Source organism: Coregonus lavaretus, assembly GCF_964263955.1.
Source record: "Coregonus lavaretus genome assembly, chromosome: 31".
NCBI classification, from domain to species: Eukaryota; Metazoa; Chordata; class Actinopteri; order Salmoniformes; family Salmonidae; genus Coregonus; species Coregonus lavaretus.
The window spans coordinates 22,944,080-22,964,285 of record NC_140018.1 but is presented as its reverse complement, the minus strand read 5'-3'; the positions used below and the strand labels follow the sequence as shown (position 1 = coordinate 22,964,285).

At 44.3% G+C, this 20,206-nt stretch overlaps 1 protein-coding gene across 1 annotated transcript in view; it reads right to left on the bottom strand.

The window, feature by feature from the left end:
- Nucleotides 1-20,206, bottom strand: part of LOC311106806 (afadin-like) — a 121,440-nt gene that overhangs the window by 13,612 nt on the left and 87,622 nt on the right. The window contains exons 23-27 of the mRNA XM_084149184.1: nt 19,712-19,801; nt 4,613-4,678; nt 4,377-4,450; nt 3,121-3,239; nt 2,394-2,594 (exon numbers count right to left, since the gene is read on the bottom strand). Of these exons, the coding sequence (XP_084005310.1) occupies nt 2,394-2,594; nt 3,121-3,239; nt 4,377-4,450; nt 4,613-4,678; nt 19,712-19,801 (550 nt within the window). The remainder of the gene's footprint in view (nt 1-2,393; nt 2,595-3,120; nt 3,240-4,376; nt 4,451-4,612; nt 4,679-19,711; nt 19,802-20,206) is intronic.

Sequence of the window (20,206 nt, the reverse complement as noted above, 5' to 3'; positions counted from 1 at the left end):
ATTTGACGGTACATGGCCCCGTCCATTGTCCCTTTGATGCGGTGAAGTTGTCCTGTCCCCTTAGCAGAAAAGCACCCCCAAAGCATAATGTTTCCACCTCCATGTTTGACGGTGGGGATGGTGTTCTTGGGGTCATAGGCAGCATTCCTCCTCCTCCAAACACAGCGAGTTGAGTTGATGCCAAAGAGCTCCATTTTGGTCTCATCTGACCACAACACTTTCACCCAGTTCTCCTCTGAATCATTCAGATGTTCATTGGCAAACTTCAGACGGCCTGTATATGTGCTTTCTTGAGCAGGGGAACCTTGTGGGCACTGCAGGATTTCAGTCCTTCACGGCTTAGTGTGTTACCAATTGTTTTCTTGGTGACTATGGTCCCAGCTGCCTTGAGATCATTGACAAGATCCTCCCGTGTAGTTCTGGGCTGATTCCTCACCGTTCTCATGATCATTGCAACTCCACAAGGTGAGATCTTGCATGGAGCCCCAGGCCAAGGGAGAATGACGGGTCTTTTGTGTTTCTTCCATTTGCGAATAATCGCACCAACTGTTGTCACCTTCCCACCAAGCTGCTTGGCGATGGTCTTGTAGCCCATTCCAGCCTTGTGTAGGTCTACAATCTTTGCCCTGACATCCTTGGAGAGCTCTTTGGTCTTGGCCATGGTGGAGAGTTTGGAATCTGATTGATTGATTGCTTCTGTGGACAGGTGTCTTTTATACAGGTAACAAGCTGAGATTAGGAGCACTCCCTTTAAGAGTGTGCTCCTAATCTCAGCTTGTTACCTGTATAAAAGACACCTGGGAGCCAGAAATCTTTCTGATTGAGAGGGGATCAAATACTTATTTCCCTCATTAAAATGCAAATCAATTTATAACATTTTCGACATGCGTTTTTCTGGATTTTTTTGTTGTTATTCTGTCTCTCACTGTTCAAATAAACCTACCATAAAAAGTATAGACTGATAATTTCTTTGTCAGTGGGCAAATGTACAAAATCAGCAGGGGATCAAATACTTTTTTCCCTCACTGTATCTGTAACATCCATAACAGTTGTGAATGTGATGGACATTGATGTATCATATCTTATGCTTCAGAAGCTTGTGCATTCAACATATTTTGTGTGCTCGTTCTGGGATGTATTCTTCAGACTTTTACTGAAGTAATTGATGATATCTTGAAAATTATGTGTTCTAGCTAATATTCTCTTGGAAAAGGTATGCTGAAATGCATTTCTCATACATGGCAGTACTGTTTTTCAGATAGAAAGATGAGAAGTGTTTATCAACAATCTTTGAATAGTGCTGGAGTGTATTTTTCAAGTGAAAGCCCCCCCCCCAAATACACTAACTTCATCCAGTGTCCAGAAAAGTTGATTGGCACTATAGGCACATGTATTTAAATTCAACTGGTAAAGTTACCAATTAAGGTGTGGTGTCTGGCCTTGTATACTATTAAGACTACCTGTAATTATTCAATCCTAAGGTACCATGCCAGGGGTGTCAAACATACGGATCCGGCCGGCTAGGGGGTCCAATCTGGCCCCGCGGGTGGTTTGAGTAAAAATTGTATAAATGTATTGAAACAAACTCAATATACTTTAAAATGACTAAAACCAAATCAAAACGGAGTAGAAATGATAATGGACCTATATTCACAGTTTATTGACTGTCCAGATCGCTAATAATCACCAGGGAGCATCCAAAATTTCACAAATGATGGATAGAGGACTATTTATTGCAAGGAAATATAACCAATTTTCAGTGCGGCCCTCTGGACCTCGTTGAAGACTGAATGCAGCCCCCGGGGCAAAAAGAGTTCGACACCCCTGTATTATGCCTTCAGCTGACATAAAAACATTTTTTATGATAGATTCGGAACACGAAATTTATAAGATTTCAATGTCTATTTCAGACTCTAATATCCACAATGGAGAGTAACATCTATAAGGGTTGTTTTTCCTCTATAAAGTAATAATGGAAATGACTGTTTTTGTTGTTGTTTTTGTGTTCAGCCAAGCCTTTCCTTCGAAATGACAATCCATGACTTGACCTAAGACAAACTCAGACTTTTGCTAATATCTCCCCAAAAAGCTTGTCCATTTCAAGTAACATCCATAATGCTTCTTATTTGCTTTATTTTTCCAACATGCCAATATTTTTTTATATTTATATATTTTTTAACCAAACCACAAAACATAAATAACAAAATGCAAAACATACAACATGTCAATATTAACAAGTCAACTTTTTGGGGTATGCACTCCCCACAATGGGTGCTATATTCACACATCAAAAGTTCCATTTCTATTTTGTTTGTCCATTCTGTGAGACAATAAAGTTGTGATTTTGCGTGCAAATGTAATGTCCATAACGCTGGAATCGCCCATCTACTCACTGGCCACGTTGGGGCTGGAGCGGTGGTCTGCCCGGTTCTTCAGTAGCCTCTCCTCCCCGCTCATCTTCTTTGGTTCTGGGTAGGCCTGCCAGTCGCCCTGGGGACTCTCTGGAGAGCCGTTCTGGACTGAGTTATTGTACAGTTCAAAGCCTTCACTCTTTGGTCTCAGTTTACCATTCTTGTCACGCCCTCCTTGTAACGCTGAGAAGAAAGGAAAGGGAGAAAGAGATGGAGGATTAATGAGCCAACCACAGCAGACAGTACATGTAGAATGGACATCATTAACTATCTGCAGCCACATTCTCAGTACAAACACTACCAGCCAGCCAACGCCCCATAAACTACAACAGTCTCTCTCCAAAACCACAGAAGTATAGGCGGAATGTTGAAAACAAAACAAAGCAGACTTCTGACATTTCATGGAATCTGGAGCCCTAATGCCAACTGCTAAGTTTTGTCCTGTATGACGGGGTTTGGGGGGGGGGGGGGGGGGGGGGGGGGGCACAAACCCTCATTATCTACTTAGTCAAACCTCGGCCTTCCTCTGACTCTACCCCGTTACTGGGGACAACAAGGAGAGACATTGTCTGCATCTGAAATGGCACCCTATTCCCTATATAGTGAATTACTTTTGACCAGCGCCCTATGGACCATGGTTAATAGTAGTGCACTATATGGGGAATAGGGTGCCATTTCAGACACCCCTGTTGTCCTAGCAGACCCTTACCTCTGGGCATCATAGGAGAAGGCTGGTTGAGGAGCGTGGCCAGGCCGTGGAAGATAGCTCCCTGTTTGGCCACCTCCAGTGTTACCACAGAGCCTGTCCTCGTCATCAACTCTGCAGCCCTGAGAAGAGACATCAGATATATTACTGGGACTCAGAATACATTGGACTGGAGAGATGATTGAATGCAACAGAACAAAACATGTTTATGAGACTTTCATTGGCAGACGAGGTTCACATAACTGTATCAGGAATGGTATTCCCCATATGCAATAGCATTTTGAAGAAGTTCATTTCGAAACAGTTTAAAGTTAATTTCCCAACAGTTTTAGACTGTCTGTTTGGCGCTCAAGCCTTGTGGTTTATCATTGGCAAACAAACACACACACTAACTTCTCAAAGCAATCACCAAATCCAAGATTTGGACCAGATTCTGTTGTCAGTTTAAGAGCAGATATAAAAGTGTAATGAGCCATATGCTTTTAATTCAACGTGGCAATTAGATTTTAAAACTTTAACTAACTACGCATCCCTCTGTTTTTCATACGAGAATAGAAAACAATGTTATAGATTGGACACTGAGCCTCAACTGTTTTGGCATTTGGAAACCAAAAGAACATGGCCAAAAGGTTTGTGCATGTTTGTCTGAAAGGGTATCATTTTTATTTATTTAAATGTTTTGGTGGGTGCTTATATTTGTCCTATATACAAGTATGTATTACACGCATGTGTGAATTGGAAATTAGTTTTTTGCATATCCCAACTCTCCCCGAGACACCCTCAGAGAGTTATCAAGCAATTAGGGTTAAGTGCCTTGCTCAAGGGCACAGACTGATTTTTCACCTTGTCACTCGGTGATTCGAACTAGCGACCTTTCAGTTACTGGCCCAGAGCTCTAACCCAACACTAACTAATCTGAGAGAGGCGTGAACCAAGGATAAGCTATTCATTACTACTAGACCCATCATAAACATTGTGGAGGTCATTGTAAGTTAGTGCACTGTAGATAAGTCTCTGCTTGTTCTACGCGATTGAGCTAATTCATTTCTATGGTGTGACTGCTGCTATTGAAAGAGCTTTTGGTATCAAATTGGCCTTGACGTTCCCTATCCGTTTCATCTTGGTTTCTCCACTCTTCAGCACATTACGTGTCCTGCTTCACTCCTAAACCCAGGTTGTTCTGTACACAAGGTCCAATTAGTGTGTCGTGTTGGGGAGTGACCCGGGGCGAGGCAGGTCAGGGAAGTTTGAGGCGTTACCTCTCCTGGGAGAGGCCCACCAGGCTGCGGCCATCTACACTCAGCAGCTGGTCCCCTGCAGCCAGACGACCGTCCTACACACACGCAAACAAATGGAACGCGCACACAGACACACAGAGAAAGAGGGAAGGAGAGAGAAGTCGTATAATAGCAACAGTGCACACATTGAAAGTCAATCTAGAGGAGGTCATTCTGTACAGTTACAGGATGGAGTCGTCATGATCTAAAACCCTCACCACATCAGCCGCACCTCCCTTCACAACAGACTTGATGTAGATCCCAAGCTTGTCCTGTCCAGCACCCTTGAGAAAGACAGACAGAAGGGAACATTCACTACACAGGCCAGACAGACAGAACACTTGGACATAAAGAATGTCTGGCTGGAACACTTGGCCCATAGTGTTCTGTTGTGACACATGCTACTGTGGCCTGGTAGAACATTGTTAACACTAAACAGAGACCATTTAGTATTAACATAGCAGCACAATTCCTCAATAAATCACACAGCTACTGTAGCACTGTGTGGAGCCATCTGTCTGCAGTGAACTGCCAGCTAAATGAAACTATTCATCTGGAGTCTAGAGACTAGAGACCCTGAGCAGGACTATTTAAATGAATCGACAAAACAAACATGGTACTAATACTAAGAATAATGAGGCTACATGAGACGAGGCCAAAGGTGGCTTGACATGATCCGTGCCATCTGCTGTTCCCGTTAAGCGTCAACACATTTAAATCACAGGAAAACTGAGGGGATCCCCCTAATCCCTCTGCCCAAACTAAAATAAGGTCTTAAATCACTTCATACCAGTTAAAACCGGTTAACCTAAATCATTTCACAAGCATCCCATTGAAATACAATCCTAGAGTAGTGTGGAAGAATTCCTGAGAGTCAGTGTTTCATGAGAGTGGACTAAAAATGTATCTACCGTAATGAAAAGGTATTTTCCCATGGCTGAGCTCTCCAAAGGTAGCAGAGGGTACTACCCAATATGGCATGCCCAGACTGGCAAGATTTCAGTTAGCCAGCTTTTGTCCCCCCCCCAAAAATGAAAAGCCGATAAATAAAATTGCCACCGGCCAATTGTCTGGGAAAAGAAGAAAAAATCCCATTGATAAATAATGCTTTTTAGCCTATTCATTGATGGAAATACCAATCGATGGAAATACATTTGACTGGTCATGCTTATCGGTCTATAGGTTAATTTTCATAATTTAGTGGAATGAAATTGGCGCGTCTACAGTATATTTGTTATGTATCTTATTTATCGCATACAGATACAGAGCCTTTCAGGAGAAATCTGTCAGACAGTGGCAGAGCTGCTGCTGCAGCATCTTGTGGTGCTTTCAAGACAACTAGGAACTCTGAAAAATACAAGGTCAAATCATGACGTCAGTGATCTTCAGGTCAGAAAGTCGGAGCTCTAGAAAGAGGCCCGAGTTCCCGAGTTGGAATTCCGAGTCGGATGACCATTCAAAACACAGTCGGAGATTTCCGAGTTCCCAGTTGTTTTGAACGCGGCATCAAAACGCGTCACACACCACTTTGCAATTAGTTGGAGGTAGTGAGTGTTGCAACAGAGGACAGAATATTTTTACTTCAGCACTCAGCGGTCCCGTTCTGTGAGCTCGTTGTTGCTCCTAGACGTTTGGAAAGGTGGCATCCTATGACGGTTCCACGTTGAAAGTCACTGAGCTCATCAGTAAGGCCATTCTACTGCCAATGTTTGCCTATTGAGATTGCATGGCTGTGTGCTCGATTTTATACACCTGTCAGCAACGAGTGTGGCTGAAATATACAAATCCACTAATTTGCAGGGGTGTCCACATACTTTTGTATATATAGTGTATTATGAGACATGTCTTACCTTGCTTCAAAGTAACCTATTAGATCTCCTCTCTTTCTACATTTTTAATGGATATTTTCATCTCGGTCACATGGAACCGCTTGCACGTGCAGTGCCCTTTTGATAACTGTGTGGTTTACCGCTAATTGCATTATGGAATGAACATTTGTGTGTAGCCTACTGCCTTGCGCGCATTGCTGCACTTATAATGTGAAGAAATAATAGTTTATCAACATTTTAAGCTAAACGCTGTGATCTGTTGCATCAGATTCATTGCTTTTTTATGTAGCCTAGGCCTACTGGTTGGATGAATTTAGGATCTATCGTCCCACAACTGTCCCAGAGTCTGTTTGGAATAGGCTATTTCTTTCTCGACAAGCTGACCAATAGAATAGGTAGCCTAACCTTTTCTCCTATAGTAGATTGATATAAGCTATTGATTTTGCTCTTAGTTACTCGTCTTGTTGGCTGAGGAAAAGTACATTTGGACAGTTATAACATGTTCAAAGTGCACATCAGAATTTGGTAAGAAGGACCGCACGTTATTGCATCTGTGACTTGCATGTTCTGTTAAGATGAATTACCATATTCTAAATGTGATTTCTGTCTTTCTGAGCACTGTGGGTGGATGCCCTAATCAGGTTACGCACTCAATGCAGTAAATTAAAATGTTGTCGGTCAAATGTCCAGCGCCACATTTTCCTAACGGAAATCTTAGGCCAGAGCCAGCTGTAATATTTGGGGAAGATCAGGTAGAGATCACATTGAGCTGCCTGGGATAGTACTGTCTTGTTCAATGTAATATAATTTAATCTCAAAATAACACGAGAGCCCTGTTCACATGGATCTACTGCCCAATAATACCAGACAATCCTAAAAAGAGCTTTCACCTGTACAAACACAGCAGGCCAGATAATAGACACAGGCTGTACTCCTACTTTGTAACTCAAGAACTATTGCTCTTTACAAAGTTCGTAACTCTTTTCAGATTGTCTGAAGGAACCCATGCAACAGGAATCAAATGAGCTTGACTGAGAGAACTTGCCCACCAACCACTATGAGTGTGTGTTGTTGAGAACAAACTGTTAGTCTCTGAAGTAAACATTAACTCCTTTATTAAATTCAAGGGAACCAACACCAGAGAGACAGCAGCCAGACCAGAGAGGGAGATCACAGCACTGCTCTCCTCCATGGTCAACAACACATTCCTCTATAAGGTGCAGCAGATAGCTCTGCCACACAGCACAGCCTGCCTGGTGGTCCTGCTCCTCCACAACCTGGTCCACAGCACCAGTTCAACACCACCTTATTACTCCAGTGCAGTGACTCATGAGTGCATGAGACCCTGTATCAACATTACAGTCTGTGCAGTAACACCTCTTGACGCTGGGCGACATAAAGGATGTGTGGTGGGTCCTGGTGACCTCTAACAGAGAGAATAGCAGGGGATTGTGGGGAGAGATGAACTCCAGCTGGAGGTGCTAATAATGCACACGTCAAACACGAGAACCGGGATTGGAGGGCTTAACCAGTAAAAGCCACCCATGTGCGGGCTCATTGGCCATCTCCTGCGAAGCCTGCTGTGGATGCGACACACTGTTGTTTTAACTCTAATGTGTGGTGGTCAGCTGAGAAAGGCTGGCGGTCGACACTAAAGCCAGGGGAGAGGTTTGGACAGTCGCCTGCTGTCTGTCTGAACATCTGTTTATTCCTCAAAGCGTTTAATGGGCGTTGTGAAGAGCTGCCAAAACAACCACTGAAATGTAAACCGGTGAGGATTCGACTACCACACTCCTTATATTGAAGCCTTATGTTGGATGCTAACGCAAACAATGTAAAGACAGAGAGGATCTGAAGAGTAAACACAGACACACAGAGGGAGAGAGAGAGAGAGAGAGACAGAGACAGAGAGAGAGACAGAGAGAGAGAGAGACAGAGACAGCGAGAGAGACACCGAGAGAGACAGAGAGAGACAGAGAGAGAGAGAGAGAGAGAGAGAGAGAGAGAGAGAGAGAGAGAGAGAGAGAGAGAGAGAGAGAGAGAGAGAGAGAGACAGAGAGAGAGAGAGAGACAGAGAGAGAGAGAGAGACAGAGAGAGAGACAGAGAGACAGAGAGAGACAGAGAGAGAGAGAGAGAGAGAGAGAGAGAGGCAGAGAGAGAGAGAGAGAGGCAGAGAGAGAGAGAGGCAGAGAGAGAGAGAGACAGAGAGACAGAGAGAGAGAGAGACGGAGAGAGACAGAGAGACAGAGAGAGACAGAGAGACAGAGAGAGACAGAGAGAGACAGAGAGAGACAGAGAGACAGAGAGAGACAGAGAGAGACAGAGAGACAGAGAGAGAGAGAGAGACGGAGAGACGGAGAGACAGAGAGCGCGAGGGAGAGAAAAAAGTGAGTGCGAGCAAGAGGGAGGGGTCTGTGGGTAAGGAAGCCACAGTAGCGGGGAGGAAACGCAGAAACAGAATCCGCCTGAGAAAGCCTGGCTATTTACACCACAATAGACCATCATCAGCACCCACCCACCCAGCCCTCCACTACGCCAGTGCTCATATTCACTGGGAAACAAACATTACTATAGGCTTTATAGAAGAACCTACAACTGGGATGCAGCAACACAGGTAATAACTTTGATGTCCAATGTCACTTTGAATCGATTGCATCATACAACAATTGTTCTAATCTAGCACAACTACTACCACAGAGCCTCGGATACACAAAAACGAGACAAGAGGCTGAAAACCAGCAGACCTCAACCCTCTGAATAGAGAGAATCAGATAAACCAGCAGCATACAGTAAAACACGTGTCAAACACATTCCACGGAGGGTCCAGTGTCTGTTCGTTTTCACGCCTTCCTTGTACTTGATTGATGAATTAAGGTCACGAATTATTCAAGAACACCTGGTTGTCTAGGTCTTAATTGAAAGTAAAAACCAAAAAACAGCAGAACCTAGGCCCTCCATGGAATGAGTTTGACACCCCTGCAATAAGAGATGCCTTCAGATACATTGAATACATCAATCTGTTCAGTCTTCAGTTCAGTCTACGCTAATCTGGCGTAGGTGTGTGTGTTTGGTTATGACCAGTGCTGTCACTGGAGCTGTGGCACGGACTCCTCCTAGAGGGGCGTCATCTTAGCCCGGAGGGGGACATTCCAGAGGGCCACCCGTCCTCCCGGGGAACATAGGGACACAATGGTCCCGCTCACACACAGAGGGGTCTCCTTACACAGGTCAGGACTACTGGCCCTCTGCCAGGCTGATACAGATTCATGTTTATTGTCCTACAAGAGGAAAATCTTACTACAGCTTACATTTGGCTGGGGACAGGAGACTGGGCTTAGTGAGAGAACCAGGGCGCCAGTTTCATCTATAAGTCACTGTCACAAGGGAGAAACAAACCTGGGAATCCGCGTGTGTGTGAACGTGTGTGTCTGTGAATATGTGTGACACAATGCCACTCGGGTTGTTGTGACCGATACGACATCATTAGGTCACCAAAAACAAAATAGTTCATGTTCTTTCAGGTGTCCAATCTAAAGTCATAACTAGGTGCCACCTGATCTCTCCAAAACATGTCACAACTTCAGTTACCACAGAAACAAGTAGCCTATTACAGTATAAGTCACGTTCTAGATCAGTGGTATTCAAACTTTTTCAGCAGGGACCCCATTTCTCCACCAGTATATTCATTTCCCCAAAACATAAATTGTGTTTATTTTTTAATTTTGGAGACCCCACTGCATTTCCCCGTGATCCCACTAGGGGTCTCGACCCCGACTTTGAATACCGCTGTTCTAGATTAAGGCCTTTACATCAAGGAGTGATGTGAGGGAAATGGGAGCTCTAACCGACAGACAGAGAGAGATTTCACATTTCAATTGGCTATATTAGCACTGTTTAATTTGATCATGAATGTAGGTTATTTCCCTGACATCTGGAATCAAGGACTCATAACCCCAATCTTTAAGAACAGAGATACATTTGACCCAAACAATTACAGAGGCATTTGTGTGAACAGTAAGCTGGGGAAGGTTTTCTGTAGTATTATAAAATGTAAGAGTTCTAAACTTCCTTAATAAGCACAATGTCTAGAGTAAAAGCCAAATTGGATTTATACCAAAACATCGCACGACCGGTCATATTTACACCCTGAAAGATAAACAAGTCCACCAAAATAATACCAAAATGTACGCTTGCTTTATCGACTTCCAAAAAGCTTCGCCAGGGTTGCAATCTGAGCCCTGCACTCTTCAATATTTACATCAACGAATTGGCCACCATTCTAGAAGAATCCTCAGCCCCTGGTGTTAGTCTCCACAATTCAGAGGTTAAATGCCTGCTCTTCGCAGATGACCTATGCCTGCTGTCAGCCACAGCACATGGCATACAACAGAGCCTGGACCTGCTACAGCAGTACTGCCAGACCTGGGCCCTGACAGTAAACCCCAAAAACACAAATATAATGATTTTCCAGAGAAGATCCAGATCTCAGGGAATTAGACCAAAGTTCTCAATTGGTACAACATATATAGAGTACTGCACACACTACAATTACTTAGGTTTAAAAATAAGCTAAACTGGACACCTTAATGATGCAGTGAATGAACAGAGAAAGCACGCAGGGCATTCTACGCCATAAAAATACAAATTGAAATACCTATTAAAATTAGGCTAAAACTAATTGAATGTGTCATTGAACCAATTGCACTTTATGGCAGCGAGATGTGGGGTCCACTTGCAAAACAGGATTTCACCCAATGGGACAAACACCCCATTGAAACCCTGCATGCAGAGTTCGGTAAGATGTCCAGAGGAAAACTACAAACAATGCATGCAGGGCAGAATTAGGTAAATATCCACTAATAATAAAAACTAAAAAAATAGCAATTAAGCTTTGGAAACATCTAAAATACAGTGACCCCCCCTCTCATATCATTACCAAGCCCTGCAATGCAAAGAGCTGAGCAAATAAAATAGTCCCCTCATCCAGCTGGTCCTGGGCTGAGTTCACAAACCTGTTTTGCTAACACACTGAAGCCTCAGGACCAGAACACCCAATCAATCAGTATAAACCAAATTACAACACAGTCAAAACAAAACTACATGACTTATTGGAAAACACAAGCACAAAGCAAAATGCAGTGCTATCTGGCCCTAAATCAACAGTACACCGTGGCAAACTATTTGACTATTTGACTGGTTACTGATCAAAACCTTAGAAAAACCTTGACAAAGTACAGGCTCAGTGAGCACAGCCTTTCCATTGAGAAGGGTAGACACAGCAAAACCTGGCTCCCTGTAGAGGAAAGGCTGTGCAACCACTGCACCACAGCAGAACCCGAGACAGAGCTGCATTTCCTGACAAAATGTCAAAAATATAAAACAATTAGAGAGTGTTTCAAAGACCTCTCTGATGAGAATAGGCTACCCCCGTCCTGTTGGGGGAAGACGCAGAGAGCTGTGGGTTGGCAGCGCACTACATTGCTGCCTGCCATAAGATGAGAGACAGTGTCTGACAGACCAACCAACCTGCACATGTCCTCTATGCCATTGTTCAATGTACGGTTATTTTGACCCTTGATTATTGTTGTCCAGTTGACAATATTGAATATTATTATGTTAATATTGTAAATGTCCAAAGTAAGCTTTGGCAATATGTACATTATTACATCATGCCAATAAAGCAAATTGAATTGAGTGAGAGAGAAGCAGCAGGCCTTTCAGCCCAACACACACACCAAGTTCATAGGCTCAGCCTGGCAAAACACATGTAACAGAGGTCTATAAAGTCCATTACTAAAACTCTGCAGTGCTTTAACGAGAGCACTAATTGCTACCGTTTTTAAGTACGAGGGCTGGCTAGTGTAGTAGAATACTGGGTAGTATTCATACCTGCCTAAAGGTGGTATAATATCCATTCATCCAACATGTATCCCACCCCTCTCACTAAAACCTCCTTCCTCCTTACCTAAAACACCTAAAGACCTAACATTTATTTTAGTAAAGGGGAGGAAGTTGAGGCACTGTAACGACTGACTTCACATTATGATGAGCACTTGTGTAGCTAGCTACGACGCTGTTGTTAACTATCAGATTGTCGGAGGGTGTTGCACGTGTCGAGTTGCAGTCAGGCTACATGCCTCGCCCGATGCTGAGGGGAGTTGGGTGTGGAGTCAGAGCGTGGAACACATCACACCTGTGATTGAAGCCAGACAGCTGGGTTGGCGAGAGCCTCAAAGGAGCCAATTACAGAGTTATACAGCTCTGACACGTCTAGTCAAGTCTCAGAGCATGTGGCTCCACAACAAGACTGTAGACCGCATGTTCAGAGGAGAGATCAAGGAAGGCCCCAAAACACCCTTTACAATTGAAATGCATAATAGAAACTATCCAAGAACTTGACTATGCAAGCTGCAGTATTCCAAAGTGCGTAAGTGTTTTCCATCTATTTCAATGTTATGGTTGTGATTGGAAAGAGCGCCACAATTTTGCACACTGCAAGAGCTATTTTATAGACAGAAAATGTGGCCCTAAGTGTGTGGACTTGCACCACTAACAACTGACCATATGGTCAACAACACAGGGGGAGCAGGGGAAATGACCCCCTATGTTGTAATATCTGAACAGTTCACCAGGTGTTATGATCTGAGGCTGAGCACGTTTCCACTGTGGTGGTAGGGTCCAGTAAGGAGACAGTCCAAGCACAACCCAGATACACATCACATCTGTACCCTCACACACACACACACACACACCTCAATGCAACCTCACCAGTCATGGTTTAATGGATTTAGAAGCAATGACATGCCACAAATAGATGTGCCTTATAACAAACATGGAGTGCCATTACAAAAATTGGATCAAATATTTGCAACTTTTATTCACGTAACAGTTGACCACTTATATGAGGAGAAATGTGGACTCAGTCCAGATTGGTACCCACTGTTCAAGGGTTCAGATGTACAGCAGTAAATCAACTTTTCTCCAGTCAGATTCACTGTGTTGGCTGAAAGTAACAAACAGCTCTCCTGCCCCGCCCTGCCATGAGTCTTCCTGCCCAGGGAAGTGCCCTGTAACCCAGTTCTGCTCTGTAGGAAATTGGAGCCAAGACATCAGACACTGCCATACAACTGTCCTTTCACACTGAACCGGCATTATTGAGATGTGGCTGTCAGTGAAAAGCGTCTAAAATATATGTGAAGATAATGTGTCTTGAGCATTATTTAAAATGTTGAGACAAGAAGGGGAGGGGTGTGTGGCGATGATATACTGTAGGAGGGTCTCTATCCAGAACGGCTCAGCTGTCTCCCGCCAATTCTTGCACATTCATTGTTTGTGTGAATTGCTTGCCCTTTTATTTAAAATGTTTGTCAATTCCCCATTACATACAGTGCATTTGGAAAGTATTCAGACCCCTTCACTTTTTCCTCATCAATCTACACACAATACCCCATAATGACAAAGCGAAAAATGGTTACATACCTTTCTGTTTATGCATGTATTAGTCATTTACCGTTCTCATTCTCGGAGTGGAATCATGGTTCACAACCTGCTACACTTGTGAGAAACAAGTTTTGGTTTATTTCATAACGATCATTTAAGAGATTTGTCAATTGTTTCATTGTCTTTTGTTTGGAGTGCTCCATGTGAGCAATGAGCATCTTTCTGGTTTCTCTGTCCTGATAATGTTGTGCACCAAAACAGTTTTTAACATGCGATAGCATTTTCCCCAGCAGCAACCAGCTGAGGAGCTACAGGAAAATCCCACTCAAAATAGGCTCTGTATGCTGTGTGCGTGTCATAGTTGTGTTGGATAAATAAAATACTTGATGACTAACGAAAATACACAGGCCAATTTAATTCCACTAAATTATGCTAATTATCCTATAGACCGATAAGCATGACATCAAATGTATTTCCATCGACTGGAATTTCCATCAATGAGTAAAAAGCATTCTTTTGCAATGGGATTATTTTCCTCCCGGTCATTTTGGCCGGCAACAGTTTAATTTATCGGCGTTTCATTTTTGGCCAAAAGAGGTCAATTGCCAGCTAACGGAAACCCTGTTGTGTGTGTGTGTGTGTGTGTGTGTTTGTGTGTGTACATGCCTGCATATATCTCAAACCAGACACCTAGAAGACATAAAGCCATACTATGATCTGCAGTTTCCTGCCTCGGGGGTTTAGCACAGGAGAGAATAGTTCATCACACCAAGTCAAGTTTGGTGGACTGGAGTCCTGAGGGAGTTTATAATATACACACACAAATCTCAGTCTGAAGTCAATTTTCCCACAGCTCTGAGGTGTTCAATCTGACCTCCATACTGACGTGGAAATGGCTCCATCAATAAGCTTCTTCATTCTTTCAGGCTACGCTACACAATCTGACTGGAGACAGAAGGAGCAAGGAACTAGTAGCAGCACCATATCATCTTACAAGACTGACTTCTTATTTTTCTCGAGATAGAACATTCTGTGGCGTTGAATTAAGCAAAAAGAGAATGTTTCCTTGAATCGGATGTCAAGTGCATCAGACAGTGCTATCATCAGAATGAGCTCTCAGCACACTGGGCCACCTCTGTGCAAGACACTGTGTGTGACCCTATATTAACACGTCAGAGACACACTTTGGCACCACACTAATCTGATAATCAACTAATAGCAGAGGGGAACGTCTTGACATGTGGCTGTGGTCTAAATGACTCCAGTATGCTTCCCTCAATGTTGAGTCAGACGCCTGTGTGTGTGTGTGTGTGTGTGTGTGTGTGTGGGGGGAGGGGGGTGACTTTGCCCTGCTTGCTTGGGTTAGTGGAGACCACACAGAGCTGTGTGTCTTTGCCACTCTGTCTGGGGTGTGTGGTGGTGGTGGTGGTTAGAGGAGGCTGCAAGGCTCTTCATGTGCTTTTCTATTCAACCGGGTCTTGACAGACAGGCAGACAGGGTTCTGGGTCAGAAGGGGTTCTTTTGATCTTTCCCTGGAAAGTACAATCCATCTCTCGCTCATTCCTTATCATCTTCTATGCTATTCAAGTGTTTCATTTTGTCATTTAATAAGATGCACCTCTCTTTGTCTGTCAGAAAGTATGTGTTTAAGTTGCAGGGATGTAGAGGGGGGCACACAGTAGGCCCACTGCTCTAATTAAGTCATAAAAACAGTAGTTCACAGAGCGGCGGGAACGAGGGACCTTTCAGGGGTAGATGTGCTACAAGCCAGATGTGCTACATGTCTGATTTAGAAACCCTTCCAACAAGGTCAGAGAGCGTACACACACACACACTTCTACCAGGGACACAAACCATCGGACCCAATGCTCCAAAGGCTTTAAGAGAGTGACAATTATGGAGAGTGACACTAGATGTCTGGTCCTATGGACATGCTACTAACACCATTGAGAGGAGAATACCTAGAGAACAGCATGTTCCAAACCTCTAGCAGCATTTCTTTACATTCCTCTAACACTACGTGGTGGTCATATATCTGTTGCCACACACTCTCTGTCAGTCAGTACCTGCTCCTAATCCAGGCATGCACAGTCAAACATGGAATGAGCACTATGTCACAAACGTGAGCATCCTCCAAAATCTTCACTGACAGTATGAAACAATTATATTTGGGCAGTTGAGAGAGCTGTCAAATTCTATTAGGCTCCAGGACTCAAACTGGCCAACTAGGTCCACATTTAAACACAAGCATGGCTCCCATAGCTGTCAGATGATTATATCTTTGGTTAGGGAGGCATCATGGCAAAGTGGTAATTGCCCATGATAATGTGTGTCGCTGTCTACCACTTCACCCAAAAGTCTGAGACAAGAGTCTGATCAGGGCAATTGGAACAGTGAACTCACTGGGCAAATAACTAAACATTCTATTTGTCACTGAGAAAGAATGACAAAGGGATTGTTAGCTGGAAACCCACAACAGTGTTTTGTCATGTTGTTCGTAGTAACAACCCACCCAGGAAATATACTGTAGGCCAGGGATCATCAACTAGATTCAGCTGCGGGCCGATTTCTTCTTGAGCGGATGGTCGGGGGGCCGGAACATAATTACAAATCATTTGTAGACCGCAAATTGACTGCAAGAAGCCGATAGATATAATATTTGACTAAAACATAATAATTTCCTTGCTTACATTTGTAAATTATCACGTGTCTCTCTATTATGAGTGAAAATACATTTTACATTTACATTTTAGTCATTTAGCAGACGCTCTTATCCAGAGCGACTTAGGGTTAAGTGCCTTGCTCAAGGGCACAGACAGATTTTTCACCTAGTCGGCTCGGGAATTCGAACCAGCAACCTTTCAGTTACTGGCCCAGCAGTTACCGGCCCAGCACTCTTAACAGCTAGGCTACCTGCCGCCCAGATTTCCCAAATTAAAATCCCTTGGAGCTGATTTCCTGGTGTTTTTACAGTTTTTTATGTCCAACAATGGAAATTCAACAGAAAACTTGGGGGGCCAAATAAAACCACCCGCGGGCCACCAGTTGGGGAACCCTGCTGTGGGAATTGCCAGGGACCTCACGATACGATATCACGATACTTAGGTGCCGATATGATGTGTATTGCTATTCGATACTGCGATTCTATTGCGATTTGATGCTCCAAACATATTGCTCACTATATGTCTGCTTCAGAGAGATTGAGCATGAAAAAAGTTATGAGACATAAAAAAAAGTGTGTAAAACATGTTGGCTCACTATTTAAAAAGATGATGAGAACAAGCAATAGGATGAAAAATACTGGGGTTTTGGCACAGGTACAGCCGACTAGCGCTAGCTAAATCTACCTACAGTAGCAATTATTTTTTATATAAACTCAGCAAAAAAAGAAACGTCCTCTCACTGTCAACTGCGTTTATTTTCAGCAAACTTAACATGTGTAAAAATGTGTATGAACATAACAAGATTCAACAACTGCGACAAACTGAATAAGTTCCACAGACATGTGACTAACAGAAATTGAATAATGTGTCCCTGAACAAAGGGGGGGGGGGGGTCAAAATCAAAAGTAACAGTCAGTATCTGGTGTGGTCACCAGCTGCATTAAGTACTGCAGTGCATCTCCTCCTCATGAACGGCACCAGATTTGCCAGTTCTTGCTGTGAGATGTTAACCCACTCTTCCACCAAGGCACCTGCAAGTTCCCTGACATTTCTGGGGGGAATGGCCCTAGCCCTCACCCTCCGATCCAAAAGGTCCCAGACATGCTCAATGGGATTGAGATCCGGGCTCTTCGCTGGCCATGGCAGAACACTGACATTCCTGTCTTGCAGGAAATCACGCACAGAACGAGCAGTATGGCTGGTGGCATTGTCATGCTGGAGGGTCATGTCAGGATGAGCCTGCAGGAAGGGTACCACATGAGGGAGGAGGATGTCTTCCCTGTAACCCACAGCGTTGAGATTGCCTGCAATGATAACAAGCTCAGTCCGATGATGCTGTGACAAACCGCCCCAGACTATGACGGACCCTCCACCTCCAAATCGATCCCGCTCCAGAGTACAGGCCTCGGTGTAACGCTCATTCCTTCGACGATAAACGCGAATCCGATCATCCCCCCTGGTGAGACAAAACCGCAACTCGTCAGTGAAGAGCACTTTTTGCCAGTCCTGTCTGGTCCAGCGATGGTTGGTTTGTGCACATAGGCGACGTTGTTGCCGGTGATGTCTGGTGAGGACCTGCCTTACAACAGGCCTACAAGCCCTCAGTCCAGCCTCGCTCAGCCTATTGCAGACAGTCTGAGCAATGATGGAGGGATTGTGCGTTCCTGGTGTAACTCGGGTAGTTGTTGTTGCCATCCTGTACCTGTCCCGCAGGTGTGATGTTCGGATGTACCGATCCTATGCAGGTGTTGTTACACGTGGTCTGCCACGGTGAGGACGATCAGCTGTCCGTCCTGTCTCTTAGGCGTCTCACAGTATGGACATTGCAATTTAAGGCACGTTCACGCAGATAAGCAGGGACTCTGGGCATCTTTCTTTTGGTGTTTTTCAGAGTCAGTAGAAAGGCCTCTTTAGTGTCTTAAGTTTTCATAACTGTGACCTTAATTGCCTACTGTCTGTAAGCTGTTCGTGTCTTAACGACCGTTCCATAGGTGCATGTTCATTAATTGTTTATGGTTCATTGAACAAGCATGGGAAACAGTGCTTAAACCCTTTACAATGAAGATCTGTTAAGTTATTTGGATTTTACGAATTATCTTTGAAAGACAGGGTCCTGAAAAAGGACGTTTCTTATATATATTTTTTCTTCTTCAAATTGATACTTGGAGTCAAATATCGATATAATATCATCCCAAAAATTATATTGCGATATGTAACTATTGTTTTTTCCCCCCGCCATCACTAGAAGGCATACAGTATGTCTTGTAGCTCTTGCTGTGCCCCAGGGCAGCACTGGTAGGCAGTGACCAGTGCTTCTACAGTCTGAGATCACACACACGCGTGTAAGCTAAAGCTCAAAGTCCCGTCTCACAGCCAGCCAGCAGCAGGAAGAACACAGCCAAGTGAGCCCAGAGCACATCCTCCCATTGTTACTGCTGCTACAGCTCTCTACAGCAAGGGTTCCCAAACTCGGTCCTGGGGCCCGCCCCCCCCGGGTGCACGTTTTGGTTTTTGTCCTAGCACTACACAGATAATCAAAGCTTGATGATGAGTTGGTTATTTGAATCAGCTGTGTAGTGCTAGGGCAAAAACCAAAACGTGCACCCAGAGGGGAGCCCCAGGACCGAGTTTGGGAAACCCTGCTAAGTTACATAATCGTTCAGAGTAGAATCAACTAAAATGGGGCCAAAAGTTCGAAATCAAGCTCTTGTCCTAGAGTTGAAGTTATGGCCTGTGTGTGTGCATTGCAGCACCCCAAACTGGTAAACAGCACGTAGAGACGAGCATCCTAGGTCCCTTACATAGTGGGTCATATCAATATGAAGAACTGGTCCGCGCTGGACGTTTATTAACAGTCTCACACATTTTAAATGACCAACTGTGAAAGGTGGAACTCAAACTGAGAAGTAAACTTGAGCAAAAGAACACCAAGGTGTCAGATATGGAAGACGGTGTGAAGGTTACAGTGAGTGGAACAGCAGCACATACTGGAGTTCCCTTCTATTTCCTGTGTCTTTCCATCCTCAACCACCTCCTCTCCTGCTGCTGTCCTGCCAAAACCTCTACACATTCACACCATACCCACACAACCAGGGTACTTTGGGCTCCCGAGTGGCGCAGCTGTCTAAGGCACTGCATCTCAGTGCTAAAGGCGTCACTACAGACCCCCTGGTTCGATTCCAGGCTGTATCACAATCTGGCCGTGATTGGGAGTCCCATAGGGCGGCGCACAATTGGCCCAGCGTCGTCCGGGTGTGGCCGGGGCAGGCCGTCATTGTAAATAACAATTTGTTCTTAACTGACTTGCCTAGTTAAATAAAAAGGCTAAAAAAACATACAAGGCATAAACCCTTGTTTCCAAGAGAAGTGAGCATAGCACCTTACCGACTTGGACTGGTCCTTCCTCCCGACCACAGAGAACCACATGGTGTAGATAGTTAGTTCCCGCTCGGCTAGTGCAGGCTGGAGCTCAGGCTCAATTTAAAAAGTCCACAACAAGGGGCAGATCACAGCGAACAAAACAAAAACAGCTAACGAAGGAGGAGAGACTAGTGCGGAGCAGTGAGTGAAAGAGATAGCTCCACTTTACATGCTACTGTAGGACCCATATGGCAAATATCAGCAGCCAGCCGGAGTAGGAAATACCATATCCAGACTGTTACATAACCAGTCCACTAGCCCCGCTACTCTGCAGTTTGGGTAACCTTTCAGAGCACTTCCCAGCTGTGTGTTCTGCACCAGGCAAAACTATCATTACTCTCCGCTTTTGGTTTTTCTTTCTCATTCCCTTGCTTCCCCAGTCTGTCTCTGCCCTGTGTCTTCCGTCCTCCCCTCCCATTTTTCTCTCCTTCCCTCCCTCCGCCCTCCCCATCTCCGCCC